Below are 17,381 nucleotides of genomic sequence, written 5' to 3'. Positions count from 1 at the left end.
CACATAGGCCAGGAGCAAATCTATAGCATAATCAATTTGTTAAAGATCAGCACCAAGCTTGGATGAAAGTGTGGGGAAAAATCTCAGCTCTCTGGGTGATATTTATTTCTCCTACTCCTCTATACAGATAGATGGTAGACAATATGATGGTGGTGGCAAAACTGACAAACAGCAGTCATGAGGAGTTTTGGCTTCTCACGAAATGAGCAAGAAATCAAGGATATTTATTATTATCATTAATTATTATTACATCTCTGGAGTGAAAAGGAGTTGTTGCTTTACACTAGCATGAAGGGTAAACAATATGGCAAGGGCTTTGGATTGAGGCTGACATTAAACCACAAGTAGGAATCATCAGGGACATGGTGCTATTTCTACCACCACACCCACCCAAAAGATTTAGTTTTTAATTGCTACTAACTAGGACTTTGTCTTGAAGAGGGGGAAGCAAGTTACCCTAAGTTAAGAATGAGAGGTACTAATATTAGCAAATCCCCATGGGGTCTTGAGTTCTTTTGGTATCAGAAGGCAAAAAGTCGCAGCTGAGATGCAGCAAAGAGCCAGAGGGCATGGCATCTTGTTCATAGCTGCTTCTCTGAAGGCCTCTTCTACAACCTCTGGCCATTTGCTTACTTTATTCTCCTTTTCCATGACACTAAATCTTATCAGTGGTGGGATAATGAGACCCTAAACTGGGAAGCAGTCAAAAAAGGTTTAGAGGATTCGAAGCAACCCAAATCATTCACAGAATAAAGTAGAGAAGAGTCATGATAATCTGTATAAGACTCAATCTCTTTAGATGAGAGAGAAAAAAGGAGAAGGAGGAGGAAGAAGAGATGAGTAATAAAGAGGAAGAGGAATGAAAGTTAGCAAAAGGGCAGGCAGAAATGCTTAAGAACCACCAGGCAACATTCCGTTCTGCCAATTCCAGTACTTACTAGTAGCTGATTTTAACTGTTTGCATCCTAAATTTAAAAATAAATAAATAAAGCAGCTAGACCCTGCCAGCCTGTAACCTCTAACTAATGCATAATCTTCATCTCCCTGCTGATCATTTACACTAATTATCAAAATTTAGCTAATTATCAGTGAGCATTTCTGTGTTTAATTATGGTTATTAGTAATAGTCTGGCTTTCTCCCCTATCTCCCCTTTTCCTCTTTTCTTTCCTACCCCCTCTCCCATGTACCCCTGCTCCTTAGGAGCTATGTTTCCCTTGCTTTGTAAAGGCTTCTTCCTTTCTCCAATGTGGCTCATTCCTAGGGTTATTCTTCTGCTTTCAGAAAAAGCTTACACCAGACCCAGCAGGAGTCACGGGGAAAAAAAACAACCAACCCAGCAACCTAGACCTGATCAAGCATTTAAGCAATCCTTCCCACCAACCCTACAAGCCCAGCGCTGCTTGACATTCCATCAAATACAATTTAAAGAAAGAGGCAAGAAGTGCCAGAGTGTACTGGCATTTCCTCAGCGTGTTTCCCCGTCTCCAGACAGCACTGAGTGATAACGCCCTGCAAGGAATCAGGGGGAAGAATCCACTGTCCCAACGGGATCTGCTGGCAGGGTTTCTGCAAAATACAGAGGAGGTCAGGGCCCCCTAGGGCGGCTCACACTGCCGCTGGCTGGAGGGCCGGGCCCCTGCTGTGTCTCCCACTCTTCCCCTTCCTCTTGCCATCAGAATGGAGTGCATAGTAAACAAACAGGGAAGCTCCCTTCTTGGAAACAGTTTACTACAGCAGGCTCCTACCTTAGCCAGCTCAAGGTGGAATACATTTTTTAAGAGCCACCAGTCTCTTCCTTCAATAGCCATGTAAAGAGAGCTGGGGAAAGCAAACTCTGCCATATCTGTGTTGTGTGAACAAGCCTATTCATGGTCTTTAATTGAATTTTAAAAATCCCTCATTTACATAAGTGTGCAATCAAAATTACTATCATTTACACTGAGATACATGATCAAATGGGCTTAGCCTGCTCTTATATATTGCTTCCTCCTTAGTAGTTAGCAATAGGAAGTTTTAGGAAGAGCTCATTTTCCCCCTCACCAGACATATGGGCAAACAGAAAGGTACCAAAATGAACAAAGAATAGACAAGCCTAAATAATATTTCCTGCCTTTCTAGACTCAGTTACTCTCTCCCTTGACCTTAACCACACAGAGAACTTGACAGCCTCTTTAATCAACTTCAGGCTCCAGACCAAGGGATGTGTAAGGATTCCTCCACACCTAGCTCCGCAACTAGACCCAAGAAGGGAAAGGGGGAAAAAGCAAGGTGCATGAATGATTTCCCAGGAGCGTAGCGTCCAGATTCGGTTGAGAAGTTACTGCCATCGAGGGGGGTGTGGAAAGAGGGGAGCAGAAGGTGGGGGGACGGAGTGGGTGGTGTTCTGTGCTGCTATGAATGAGGGAGCCTTGGGAGACAAGTGGGGTTCAGAGAGCGGAAAACCAAGTCTTTAGAAGAAAGTGGAAATTGTCTGTCTTCATGCACCTCCTCACACATTTCCACTGTCTGCTTTTCCCACCCCTTGACACTACCCGAAAGAAGACCAAGTGGGTGTTACGGAGTTGCAATGCCCCCATTAATAGGATAAAGAGCAGAGAGACCCACCGTGCCCTCCTCGAAGGGATACAGGGGAGCGATAGATAGAAATAGGCACTGAGTGATGCTTGCTGCCATGGAAATGGTGTTCTTGCGGAGCGTGAGACCCCGGTGAGGAAGAGGAGGAGGAGGAGGAAGAGGAGGACGACGACGACGACGAAGACGACGAAGCTACATGAGATGAACTCCACACAGAGCTGACGATGCATCCCCAGAAGAGTGACCAGATCCCCAGAGTCCAGGCCGGCCGGCGTGGAGGGCTCCGTCTCGCGTGGATTCTCAGGTGCATGGTCAACGCACTGGACCACTGCAGATGGGCAGTTTAAATTCCAGCCAGCGAGGAATCATGAAGTTCATGATGCCCAGGGGCCCATCGTAGCAGGAGAAAGAGTTGCCTGGTTGGTGAGGTGGGGTGGGGGGTGGGGGCCGAGAGGAAAGCAATAAGAAGCTTTCAAGATCACGAGGAATCCAGTTTGTTTTTTAAAAAAAAAAAATGTTACCAAAATAAATAAATAAATAAAAAAGGGGGAAGAGGGAGAAAAATTATGATTATTTTTTAAAGCTCCTTTCCCAGAGGCGAAATTTCAGGATGCCAGGGTGGACTCAGGTGTAACAAACCTCCCAGGACGCGGAGACAGGTCCAGGAAGAGCAGCTGGGGCTCGCTCCTGACCGCTGGGCACCCCAAGTCTGACGCCTTAACTGCGCTCTCCCGGAAAGGTTGGAAAGGAAGGAAGAGGAAAAGAGGGGGAGGAAAAAAAAAAGCGTTCAAGCGAGTTTATCCCAACATCCGAGGAGTTTGGACATTTTATTTTATTTGTTCCTTTCTGGTTTCCACTCCCATGAGATGCAATGCAGAACTGCCAAGCAAAAAATGGGTGATGCAGGGGGGGAAGAGTTCCTCGTGTTCCCGGCGAGTCTCGCTGGGAGGCCCGGAGGCGGTGGTTAACCCTGCGGGGTCTGCAGGAACACCATGCCACGCCACGCCACGCCACGCCACGCCACCGAGCAGTCGCCTGCTTCCTGGGCTCCAAGTGATAGGAAAGCGGCGGCGGTGGCGGCGGCAGCAGCCGGAGGAGGAAGAGTCCGGAGGACCAGAGGGAAAGCTGAGCGAGGCTCCGAGGCAGAGGGAGGTTGGGTGGCTTGGCGCAATCAGGGCGGGCGGGAGATGGAGGTGTCCGGTAGGCAGGCAGGCAGGCGGCAGAGGTGGCTTTAGAGGTTCGCTGGTCGCCGGCAAAGTGCAACGGGGGAAGCCGCCGGGAGGCACAGGTGAAGTGAAGCGGAGGAGTTGGGGAGCCAAATTCACAAATGGGCACGTCCTATGCAAATAGCGCACCGGGGAGAGCAAATCAGTGCAGGCCGAGCGCTCTGCCGAGGGACTGGCTGGCTCGGGGCGGAGGGAGGGGCCGAGCCGCCGGAATCCCGGCCCTCCCCATTCAAGCACGGCTCGCCGACAACCCGCGCTGGCGAGCCGCCCGCCCGTCCACCCACGGGGCTGCCGGCCCGCCCAGCTACTCGCTTCTCTGGCCCGGGGCTCCCTCGCTAGCGGGGCTCCCGCCCCACGGTGAACACCAGCTTTCCACCCCCCACTCAGACCCACGCGGCGCTTCCTTATCTCGCTGCTTCGCCTGCTCCTCTCCAAACTCGCCCGAGGAAGGCGCCTTTTACAATTTTTTTTTTTTTTGGAAGAAATAAGCAGGCTAAGGCTGAAGTAGCCCCACAGGAGAAATTAAAAAATAAATAAATAAATAAAACCTGCCCTAAATCTGCAGGAGTACCCCCATCCTCCCACTCTGACGGCTGCAGGTGCCCGGGCAGCAAGCTGGCCCCTTCCTAGCCCGGGACGGCCGCTCTCCAAGGGGGAGAGCCATGGCCCCCATCCTCAATGGAGGGGATGTGAGTTCTGCGTCTCTAAGGAGAACATGGGGGCCAGGGACACCACCCCCCCCGCCCCCCGGAAAGTGATGGCCTTGGGCGTCTGGACACCCTGAGATTCAAGGCGCCTTCCACCCAGTTCTGAACAAGGCGGGCTTGGAATTCACAAGTTCGCCAGAGGAAGCGGCAGTCCCACCGGCAGGCATCTATCTGCCCGCGCGAGAGAGACGGAGGCTTATTAGCCTAAGCTAGACTGGCTCGGCCGTGCTTACCCCAGGTGGGTGAAGCCTCCCCCAGCACCGGGCACCAGGGACGGACAGCATGGTGTTTCCACCCAGGCTAAACCTGCAGGGCAAAGCCCCTGAGTGGCAGCTTCTGTCAGGGCCATCTGTGACTCCAGGAGGTGACTGACTCGAGGCTGTGCCAGGAACCGGTGACATTCTGGACCAGCCAGCCTGCACTTCTCCCTCCCTCGCCCGCGACCTGATGAGTGGGAAAAGCACCCCAAAGTGCAGATCCCAAACTGGGGCCCCTTTCTACTGGGGGCCTTTGCTAGCTTTGACCCCCTACCTGCACACTCACCTTGGTTTGGGAGGGAGCAGAAAGTGGGAGAGGCTGAGGGAATATTTGCTAGTTCTATCATGTTTATGTTATATTTATATGGCATTAAAAAAAAGGTGTTTATAGCCCGTATTATGTATTTCTCTCATTTTAAATTCCCTAATGTGGATGAAGAAGAACCGATGAGGACAGTATTATTCATCCCTGGGACACTCCAAGGAGAGGTTAAGAGAGTGGCTTTATGTCTCTCCAAAGAGAGAGATACTAAACCTACAGATGATTTATCTTCAAGGTCAAATATCAAGTCATTTCGGAATTTATGGTAGTGACTTGGGATTGTGCTTCTGAAATGGATGTTCTTTTGCAGGTACATGCTGCCCATGATAAATGGTGCAGAGTCATCCTTACAGCCCTGCCTCTCAGCGCCAGGGCCTTCTGCCATCCACCGCCCTCCAGGCCTTTATACCTTTGGGTAAAAGCCTAGAAATGCAGTGTCTTAAACTAGCAGCCTGCACTCAGGCATAACCCGGCAAGGGTGAGATGGGTATGTGGACACGGGCACCTGGGTGTCCTCCTCAGGAAAGTGTGGAGAATACCTCCCTCATGAGGTGGTTGGGGATTTTGAATGAGACAACATATACACAGTTGCTTGTGGCAACACACCTCACAAAGAGCAGCTGGACTCTTTGTTCACGAGGAAAATAAGCTGAAGCTCCAAGACGGTTAAGCACCTGCGTAGGTTTTGTACTGTTACTGGTTACGTTAGGGAAAGGATTTGATGTCTTCAATATCCTCTCTTCAAATAATTCCTGTTCAACCCAGCCGCTTCTTGATTTAGTGCTGCAGAAGGCTTAAAGAAACGTAGGTGACCCGGTTTGTGCCTAAGTCTTCATCTCTATCTTCTGCTAGATACCCCATACTCGCCCCCCCACCCTTGACTCCAGGTCTTCCTTCTTTCCTTCCTTCTTTCCTTCCTTCTTTCCTTCCTTCCTTCCTTCCTTCCTTCCTTCCTTCCTTCCTTCATTCCTTCCTTCCTTCCTTCTTCCTTCCTCCCTCCTCCCCTTCCCTCCTCCTTCCCTGTCTTCGTCCCTCCTCCTCTCTCTCCCTTTCTTCCTTTGTTCCTTCCTTCCTCTTATACTGGAATTTAACCCAGGGCCCCTGGCACTGTCTCTTAGCTTTTGTGAACAGTAGCGCTCTACAACTGGAGCCAAAGCTCCACTTATGGCTTTTAGCTGGTTAATTAGAGATAAGACTCTCACTAAGTTTTCTGCCTGGGCTGAATTTGAACCTCAGTCCTCAGATTTCAGGCTCCTGGGTAAAAAAGATTACAGGTAATGATCCACAGGCACCTGGCCTAGATATTTCTGTGCATTAATCATGTCTAAATATTTTATAACCCAAGGCCTCATCAAATGGAGATAAACTTGTGGAGTTTTTTCCTGTAAAATTTTATTTTTTCAACTTTGAATCTCTGAGCATCCTACTTTGTCCTTCTTCTTGTCTATCATAAAAGTAGACACTCATCTTCCTTTTGTATGTGCATACTTGATACCCAAGTGTTCTCATGGAAGGCATGCCCCCAAGATTTCCACGTGACCCCAGCATTTCAAATGTTACTTCCTCCAAGGTCCTCTCTAGAATTCACCTGAAGTTAGCCAATGACAGCCCTGAAAGGGAGTCTGTACCATAACTCTACTTCAATTCTTTGGCATAACTTCCTATTTTCTGAAATTGTTTCATTGTATATGGGGTTTGTCATTTATCTTTTTTTTTTTTTTTTTTTTTTTTTTTTGCCAGTCCTGGGGCTTGGACTCAGGGCCTGAGTACTGTCCCTGGCTTCTTTTTGCTCACTCTACCTCTTGAGCCACAGCTCCACTTCTGGCTTTTTCTGTTTATGTGGTGCTGAGGAATCAAACCCAGGGCTTCTTGCATGCTAGACAAGCACTCTACCACTAAGCCACATTCTCAGCCCTGCCATTTATCTTTTTAAAAGAGATGGTAAGCTTTTCAATGGCTAAGTCCTTGTCTTGTTCTTCCCTATTTCCTTGTGTATAAAAAATGGTAGCATATCTCAGGATCTCAGTAAATGTTTGCTGGATGAATAACGTCAAAGAACCAACAGCTAATCTTACACTTACATGCTCTCATACCATTATTTTGCTGACCCATTTTTCTGGCTTTAGTGACATTGATCCCAAGAGACAAGCTCTGCAGGGGTAACATGCAGAAGACCTACCCACTTAATGTTTGTATTTCAAATTGGCACTGAGTTTTGCAAACTGTTTTGACATCATTTCAGAAAGTTTGGACCTTCCACTTATATCTCTGCTAGGCCAAAAAAAAAAAAAAAAGAGAGAATAAATCCTTAATGTGGTACTAAATCTACAAGTGTTGCTAGTATGTCACAGTTGGAACTATTCATTTAACTTGTCATACTTATAATTTATTTATTTACTTGTCAAAAAATGTCAAAAGAAGTAGTTGTGAGTCTCAGTGAGACAGTTTCCATGTGTGGACACAGTTGAATATTGAGGACAGTAATCAGAGAAAATATAGAAGCCTGAGTTCTTTTATATACCCTGCTCCAAAAAGCTATCCTCCCCCCCCAATTTAAATAAAGTACATGTCCTTCTTGAAGTTAATATACTCTTAACGTTTGCATATGTTGAACAGATTGCTATTGAAATTTCTAACTCCCATTCTTTTCAGGTCTTCTAGGGTTTATATTAGGCTGATATAATAAACATGTACATACACACATGCATTCACATGTACATACAGGCACACACATACATGTATGTATACTTGAGATTTTTCTCTCCAGAAATATTTTCTTAATACTGCCTGAAGCTAGAATGCCAGTTGAAGGTTTGAAGGATAATGGTCATTGCCCATCAAACATTTCTTCTCTCCTCCTAAATTTCCTTGTCTATCAGATCCTTTCCATGAGAATACTTGGGGATCCAGTGTACAGATAAAGGATGATGATGAATAGCTGCTTGAACAATAAGCAAGAAGAGAAACAGATTTAGAAATGTTATGCTAGCAGAGATTCAACATCAAAAATCAATTATGTTTCTAATGGCTTTTTCCCTAATAGTAGGATTTGAATTAGGGCCTCACACTCTTGTTTGATATTTTTCAATCATGGTTGGAGCTCTTCCTCCTGTTCCACACCTCCATGTCTAACTTTGTGCTTACTTTAGTGATAGAAGTCTCACAGACTTGTCTGCCCAGGCTGGCTCTGAAACTGTGATTCTTAGACCTCAGCCTCCTGAGTATTTGAAAATTAAAATTTCCTGGGGAAAACCAAGCTTTTCCCTCCTTAAATACTCCCCCTCCCCCAAACTATCCAAATTATACTCTTTGAAATTTACATTTTTGAATGGAATGTAGTTTTGTAACCCCCCCTAGAGCTGGATCCATTAAGTCAATAGCAGGATGTCACTGTTACTTCAGACTTCAGAATTTGGGATAATAGACTTCCTTTCCCACTCTTTTGGCCAGTCCTGGGCCTTGGACTCAGGGCCTGAGCACCATCCCTGGCTTCTTCCCGCTCAAGGCTAGCACTCTGCCACCTGAGCCACAGCGCCCTTCTGGCCGTTTTCCATATATGTGGTGCTGGGGAATTGAACCGAGAGCTTCATGTGTAGGAGGCAAGCACTCTTGCCACTAGGCCATATTCCCAGCCCCCTCTCCCACTCTTTTAATCTCCCTTTCTTCTCTCTCTCTCTGGAAGACTAATGCCAAATAAAAGAATCTTGGCTTTTAATTGTTCATCATATTTCTCTCTGTGCCTCAACTATTAAATAAGTAAGGAATACTTGGCTATTAAAATAAGCCTCATGATAGTACTTAAATATGTTAGGCTTCAAACACTGAATGCAAAATTGCTCTGTCTGTCATCTCTCACAATACATTTTACCTTTGCACATGGCTCTCTTCACTTGGACAGGCTCTGATCTGGCACTTCGCTGCCAGCTGAAGATACCTGTCAAGTTCATTACTGCAGGCACATTGAATGTGACAGCACACATCTAGACCAGAAAGAATTCTCACAGCCTGTACTGTGTGAGGTCCAAGCTGTTGGGTGAAGGACTCTCTTATTTTCCCAAAAATAAAGAATAGCAACCCTTATTTTCAATCTATATAGGGCTCCAAAGGAAATTTAGAGAGAAAATAGAACAACAACAACAAAAGGCACCCAACAACTAACCTCTCATAATATGAAATGGAATGGAAGTCCTGAAAAAATACAGGTGACTATTAAAATGTCTATAAATATATCCAAGAGATCCAGCGACAGTACAAAATAGTTCAAGTTTGCTTTATTGTATGTCAGTAGATTTATTTATATCCACATAATTCATCCTTCTGTTCATTTATTTAAGAAATCCATCCTGCAAAAATCCCCCAGATTTCTGATTATATTTTCTATTTGGGGGTATAAGAAGAAGCTTTATTGTTTTAAGTATCATTTCTACATGTATTTGAGTGTTGTTTAGCTTTATTTAAAGAACAATGGTATCCTTGTATAAATTTATAGGTCAGAAAATGCCTGTGATTCTTTAACTCATCTTTCTTATGAACATCCTTCCTTATTCCCTGGTCCACCTTGTGGCTGAAATAGGGATCTCAGGACTTTGATATATTTACTCCATGAACATTAGGAATACTCTAGGCAAGAAAAGTTTGAAATGCAAAACACCATGTGGTCAAGGAGAGATTTCAGATCTTTGGAAGTAAAAACCATAGTTGAGAACCCCTACTGCACCTAAATAAAAACACACTGAAAGTCTCATCCATAAAATACAACTTATTAAACACACCATGTGTGCTAAATTAAAGACATAAACAAAGCGCACAGAATAAAGAATAGAATTAAGCAACTTAGGAAGAGGAAGAAATAGGAGGCAAGGTGACAACTGAATGACAGCGTCAGTTTGACTTTGGGCAGCTTCCTTTAAACTCAGAATCAATTTCCTCAACAGTATGACAATGAATACTCCTTATATCCAGGGATGGTGTCAAGGCCTAATGGAAAGATGTATTTGCAAAAGGGACTGGTCATTCTTAGTATGAAGTGGACTTTAATGATTTCAAATTGACAGGGAAAGGGGAAGAAGGTACAAAAGGAAATTATCATGCTAACCTGGGATTATACATTGAGAAATTCCTAAAGGAGACACACTTGAATCCCACTTTTTTCTTCTTACTTAAATAGTTAAAGCATGAAAAGCATAGAAAGTGGCCAACTTTTTCTTTCAATGAAAAAGATAAAAGTTTTGTGGGATAAAGCAAAAGACATGAGGAGAGAAGGAAAAGGAGAAAGAAGGATGAGAAAGGTAAAAAGAGAAGTGAAAATGGGAGGAAACATATGGAAAGACAAAGTTTTTATTTCTCATGACTCTGTTGTCATACTCAGAGATGTTAGTTGATACCATGACGAATTGTTTCAGTTTCAGGAGCTAGCTTTTTCTTAAAGATTTATTCCATGTAGTTAATTTTTAGATACAGAAATACACACCGGATCAAATTAATGAGGCATCATTTACCTGTTAAAATACCCTTGTTCACGCTATCATCACACTTATGTGTCTATTTCTATTACAGTTCCAATGAGAGGACACAATCTAAAGTAGAGGTACAGAGCTCTCAATATCTGGAATAAATGATCACTTTTCCCTTGATATTATGCAGACTTAAGTTCACTTCATAGAGAAATACCAAAGGGCAAAATGGGTTGAACATTCTCCAAAACAGAAAGTACAAAGTGTAACCTAAGTAGCTTCAGAAATGTTTGCAAGATGAGTCATAAAGACATTTCTCAGTGGTACTAAGAATTCCATACTTCCCCATATGAATGGTGAGGTCAGGCAGGTACTAAAATGTGAGTTGATACAGGTACGAGGAACAGGCTGTTCTTAAATGAAATAATATTAAGATAGTATTTTAATATTAGTGCTACTTAGGTGTTCAAGAATTATTACTTCCAATCCAAACAAGCTGAATTGGTTGTTCTGTTCCTTCTTCCTAAAGTCCTGTACTGTCAACACTTGTCACACTGTGTCATAATCAGTAAGTTTACATCCCAGTGCTCAACATGATTCATACAAAAATTATGTAGAATCTCATCCTAGGGCCACAAACCATAAGTTCAAATCTACAAACCACTATTTACTAGCTGTGTCACCCTGGAAAAAGTTACTTAACCTCTGAAAACCTTTATTCTAGTACGAAAGATGAATACCACATCATTTGCATGCCCTCTCTCAAACGAAGGCCAGCACCTTGCCCGTAGAAACAACAGATATTTGTGGAGTAGAATTGGGATATATTTATTTCTTATTGGACAGACCATTTCTGCTATGCATGGGACTGGAGATATATTCCAAAATATTCAAACATTAGTTTATTAGAAAGAATTCCCAACATTTGGGGATGTTACAAAATGAGAAGGGAGGCAGTACTCTCCACCACAGGAAGTGATGATCAAACAGAAGCATTTTATCATTACATTAAAAAAATTTCCTCTTCTACCACTGCACTAATTTATATATTCTCTTGGCCTTCCTTTGAAGATCAAACCCAATCTGGAGGTTGCAAAGATTCTCACATATCCTTACTTATGATTTTTCATGCATCAAGGTTAGTAATCTTATTTTTTTGGTAATTGTTAATCTTTAAATAGTAGTTTAAGGGGTTTCAATTCAACGTGTCAGTTTATGTGTACAATTCATTTTGATCAGTGTCACCTCTTCCACCATTCTCCCCCTTTCCATCTACCCTATCCCCACCTAGCCCATCAAAAGTTTCCTAGTTCCATTTTCGTGAATGTACATTGAGTACTGACTATACAGATTCACCAAGGAATCTTATAGTTCCATAAAACAAAAAAAAATCAAGAAATATTGCTGCACTAAAACTTCATTTTTTTATTAGTGTATTCAGTACAAGTTATCTCTAGACATATTAGCAATTTAATGTTTCTATTTTAAACAGCAAACACGTTTCTCCCTATTAACAACTCCTACGCAACTTCTGTTCCTATGTTCTAAGAGGGCATTTTTCAGCATTGAAGGGTTCATTGCTATGGATCGGGTATGAAGGCTTGCTTCCCCTTTGTCCCTTACCTCTCAGCAAGAAATCCCAATGGATCACACATTAAAAAAATTGAATAATTTTAACTATAAACCTTGGGCAGAAAGGAGAGTTGCTTTGTTCTTTCTACCATCCTCCCTGTTGTATCTGGTACAGACAAAAGTATGTAGATATTCAGAAGGCACTTAAATTGGGGAGAAAAACTAAGACACTGACACCAAGCAACTTATTAATACTATACAGCATTTCAGCATCATAATTGGCTCAAATCATTTTCCAGGTTAAGACATGCATGGCTGTTCCAACACATAAGCACATAACAAAAATAATAATATACTAAGAAGATAATCTACTAGGAAAGAAAGTTCTTAACCACAGTGATAGGAAGAGAAACCTCAAAATGTAGCATAGAAGAACAATCTGTACTCAGTTGCCCAAACATATATGGTAGAAATGATTAATTACAAAATCTATAGTAATCACAGAGGGAGAAAAACATATATGGTAATGGGCAGACTTTAGAAAGAACTAAATGCTTTTGAAAATGCAACACAGTTATAATATTTAAAAATATTTTTTAAAAAAACCTGCTGGTGGTTGTAATATGTAGATGTAGCTGAAGAGAGAATTAGTGAACTGAATTGGAGGGCAGAATCAAAGAACTTCTTCAAAATATAGCACAGAATGAAAGAGATTTAAACATAAAAAGTGGGAGAAAATGAGGGAGTGGTCTAATTTTCAGTAATGCCCAGAAAAATTAGGAATACTGTTGTTTTTCCTTGAATGCAAATAGAGGGTGTTCGGTGGATAAATCTTAGTAATCTTTCTGCCCCTAATATTAGATCACCAACAACAACTAATTTGTGGAACTTTAAACCAGTAATAATGATCAGTATTTGCTTCAATTGTCACAAGATAGATATTATGTCACTGTTTTACCCTCAGGAAGAAGGATCTATGGTCTGCCTGTATTCACAGAGATAAGAGGTGGCAGACCAGGGTATGACTTAAAGCCACCCAATCACATAATCCATATGTCACTATTCAGTTACTAAATTCTATACCTTTTAATATATGCAAATTCCAAATCATACCTATAGAAGCTGATGCTTAAAGAGGTGACTGGATCCCAGCCATGTGGACATTGCCCTAGGTTTGTTTTTTTTTTTTGTTAGTATCTATAGGAATATTATTTAGGGTATTGACTTATTTTTGTTTTCTTTCTAAACTGAGACTATGAAACTCTGCTTTAAAAAGACAGAAGGTGAGGTTATAATTTGGATCGGCAATGCTCCCCAAAAGCCTTTCAAACTTGTTACAAACTTGGTGCTCAATGTGACTACTGGGAGGAGGCAGACCCTTTAAGAGTAGAGGCCTAGTAGAATGTCCTTAGGTCATTGAGGGTATGCCTTCAAGAGGATAATGGGACCCTGTGCTCCTCCTCTTCTTGGCCATGAGGTTAAACAGGATGCTTCACCATACACCCCAAGCATTTCCATCCAAGACCCCTAGAAGAAGCTTGGAAACAATGGGATTTTCTGAACACAGACTGGAACCTCTAAAATCATGAGCCCAAAGTAATTTTTCTTCTATGATAGTTACTAACCTCAGACATTTTGATACAGTGACAGAAAGCCTACTAGCACAGTCAACTTTCCTCTCACAAAAAAACTTAAGCTGGTAGTTTAAGATATAGCCCACCAACTATATCTGAGTAAGCAGATCAATGATAACATGAGAGAAAGAACTACCATACCTAAACTCTGTATTCTAACTAGTGTACTTACTTGGTGAATTTTAGCCTAAAAAGATATGGAAATATATTTTTTTCTGGAAAAAAATATACTTCTCTATCCAAAACAATATTCCATCCTGAGAAAAACAATTCATCCAGAAGATATAACAGTCCTGAAATCTGTATGCATCCAAAAATATAGCTTTTGGGTACATAAAGCACATATCGATAGAGTAGAAGACAGACAAATCCCTGATCAAAATCTCCACTAGAAAACATGTTTCATTGAAGTAGATGTGTTTGTATTCTTTGATCCCTGCTCAATTATCTAGGATGTAGAACAATACTGATGCATGCTAAGTGCTTAATAATGATTTATTGAATAAATTCACTATATTCTCGCTAAAACTAATAGGATAAGAGGGACAGAGAAGCAAAGCCATAGCTAATTTTAATAGAATAATTATCGGACTAGAAATAATAGTATCTACAACCTGAACAGAACACTTGAGTTCTACTCTTTCAAGATCAGATCAAACATAATAAAAAGCATACAAATATTGAAAAATCAGGAACTGCATTCCAGTCTAAGTCAGTTTCAATAGATACTCATGGATTTGTGTTTTAAATTTAAATTATTTTTTATTGATGAAATGAGAAGCTATAATTTTGTATATGTGCTTAACTATGTCCTTCATTATCACTCCTTGGATAAAATGAAATATGGTACTTTCAAAAATATAGTACTTTCTTTCCTTATGTTTTACTCTAATATGTTTCTTGCAGGTTACCCAAATAAAAAAAATGTCAAAATACTTGCTTTGTAAGAGATAAAACAAGTGACATGCAATTGATTGTCCCTAAGTATTGGTTAGTAGATAATAATTAGCTTTAAAAATCTCTTATTAAATATTTAACATAAAAAATAAGGTTTCAGAGATGGGTTCTGGTGGCTCATGCCTATAATCCTAGCTACTCTGGCGGGTGAGATCTGAGGATCATGGAAAGGCCATGATACTTTCATCTCCAATAAAGTACTTAGAAGAAGCCGAAAGTGGTACCATGGCTCAAATGGTAGAGCTCTAGACTTGAACAAAAGAATGTCAGGGACAGTGCTTAGGCCCTGACCGGAGTTCAAGCTCAGGAACAGCAAAAAAAGAAATGTCTGCACTGACTAAAAGAAAAAAATAGAGTGTTAAATTAATTGTTAAATTAATGGTTGAGCTACAATATATTTCATATTTAGCTAACTTTCTGCTGTTCATATGATTGTTGAAGTCTCAGGAAATATGAATAGGCTAACACTTGGGTTCCTGTAATGAGTGAAGCCAAAACTTGTTGATCCCAGAAGTTTGTCTTTTCCTTAGCAGGTGAAATGAGTCCTCAGAACATATACCCCATTCTAGTTACTATTTGGTGACAACAGAAGATGTTCATTTCCTAAGATTTTTCAGTCTCCCTTCCCAAGTCTGTGGTGTTGATAAATTATAATTGTGAAATTTATTTCCCAACCTGGGAATCAAATGCTAGGAAAATGCAGCTGATGTTGTTTGAGTTTTTATTCTGTGAAAGGGAACATGATAAATTAAAAAAAATAGTATTCCAAAAGAGGACTCTGATATGAGCAAATGCTGCCTTTAACCAGGATGAGCATGAACTCCTTTATCACCACAGAGAAAAAGAAAGGGGACAAGTGCACGCATATGAGACTTAGAGCCAGGGAAAACCAGAGGGCTTTGCAAAAAACATGCAGGAAGAAAAACCCTGTTATGGTCCCATTAAACCTGATTTTGTGTTTTAATTAATAAGGAAGGTGTTCTAGTATGCAGGGTTCCTGATAGTTCACTACAGTAAAATCAGAAGACACAGTGTGTGTGTGGAGGGAGGGTGGGTAAATGTGGGTGTGTGCACATGTGTCAGTCCTGGGGCTCCTGGGCACTAATCCTGAACTTCCGTGCTTACGGTAAGCACTCTACCACTTGAGCCACAGGTGGACTTCCAGCTTTTTGGTTGTCAGTTGGAGATAAGAATTTCATAGACTTTCCTGCTGGGGCTGCTTTTAAACCCCAATGTTCAGATTTCAGCCTCCTGAGTAGCTAGGCTTACAGGTGTGAGCTACCAATGCCAGTCAGAAGACACATTCTTAACCTACTTTAAATGTGCATGTTTGTATTTTCATCCTTGGATCTAACACTAATGCCAGACACGAAGAAATTTACTTAGTATCCACAATCTATCTCAGGTATTCTTTTCAAGTTACATAGAAGAAACTGGGCCTAAAATGCTGCACAAGTTTCAATAAGATTACCTGTCATAGTGATTTTGTGTACTATTTATTTCTCCCTCCATACTTTTCTCTTGCCTGACTTTACCAATTACTTGCCTGTTAATTTCAAGCAATGAATGCAGCTGACCAAGTAGCTGCTGTGGATTTTCTAGAAATCAAAGAGAACTCAAAAGGGAAGGAAAGGGTGACATGTGTCTTAGCCTAATTCCAGAAGATAGTGAGCTTCTCCATTTCACTGAGTTAGCTGTGGAAGGGAAACATCACAGAGGGCGATTTTGTGCCAGATAGATGTAATTTCCTAAAATACAGACCTTGTCATTGTGCAGAAGATGAGTGGCGAGAAAGGTCAATGCATCTCAAGTGCAAGGGAGAAAAGGACAGCGTGCTGTTCTGTGGTACTGTGTATTCTTTGTGAATTTCTCATAGCACTAACTCCTACAGGCTCAGCTCATTACTAAACAAATTAAAATCACTATAGAGTCTTGCTGAAGTTTCTGGGCATTAGAGCATCTAGCATATTCTCTCTTACCCTCTTGAATGGTTCTCTTCTTTAGCTCCTGCTGGTACGAGAGCAGTGGGGGTTGAAGTATAGAGCAGTGGCAGCTTTAGGAGTTACTCAGCAAGGGGTGGTTACTAAATGTGGCCCCAGGGTAGCAAATAGTACATATATTTTACAACTCTTGGCCTTTTCTTCTCAGCCCCCACTCTCTCACAATAATTCAAGAAAGATTAGCAACAGTAGAAATAGCAGCCCCCAGATGCTCCCACCCCATTGGCCAGATATGGAAGGAACTTTTGATTGTTTGGTTTACATCATGGGAAGATGACTATATGCATTGGCCAAAAGGAAAATAAAGGGAAACTGAAAATAGTTATGTGTTATTAAAATTCCCTCTCTAACTCACTTTGTCTTCCAAGATAGAATGAGACCGTTGGTGACCAATGCCAGTGTGAATCTATTTAGGGCACAGAAACTTTAAAGAGGTAACTGAGGTTAAATAATTAGGCCCTAAGTCAATAGAATTTTTGTCTTTACATGAATAGGAAGAGACACCAGGAATATACAGGTACAGGGAAAAAAAATAGCTAGGTAAGGACACAGAAAAGTCAGCCATATATAAACCAAGGACTCAGGAGAAACTTAACTTTCTGGTACCATGATCTTAAGTATGTTAAACTCCAAAAGTAGGAGAAAATAAACTCATATTTTTCAAGCCACATAGTCTGT

General features: G+C 41.8%; 1 protein-coding gene across 9 annotated transcripts in view; it reads right to left on the bottom strand.

The window, feature by feature from the left end:
• Nrxn3 (neurexin 3) overlaps positions 1–17,381 on the bottom strand; it is a 1,433,525-nt gene that overhangs the window by 504,439 nt on the left and 911,705 nt on the right. The window contains exon 1 of one of the 9 annotated variants that reach the window (XM_048362227.1): positions 2,606–2,982. The exons of the other annotated variants lie outside the window; for them this stretch is intronic. Coding sequence (XP_048218184.1) covers positions 2,606–2,885 — 280 coding nt within the window. The 5' untranslated portion in view covers positions 2,886–2,982. Of the gene's footprint in view, positions 1–2,605; positions 2,983–17,381 lie in introns of those variants that run through there. 9 annotated transcript variants of the gene reach the window in all.

The sequence above is a fragment of the Perognathus longimembris genome, chromosome 14, assembly GCF_023159225.1.
Source record: "Perognathus longimembris pacificus isolate PPM17 chromosome 14, ASM2315922v1, whole genome shotgun sequence".
In the NCBI taxonomy this organism is placed as follows: domain Eukaryota; kingdom Metazoa; phylum Chordata; class Mammalia; order Rodentia; family Heteromyidae; genus Perognathus; species Perognathus longimembris.
This window is presented reverse-complemented; position numbering and strand designations above follow the sequence as displayed.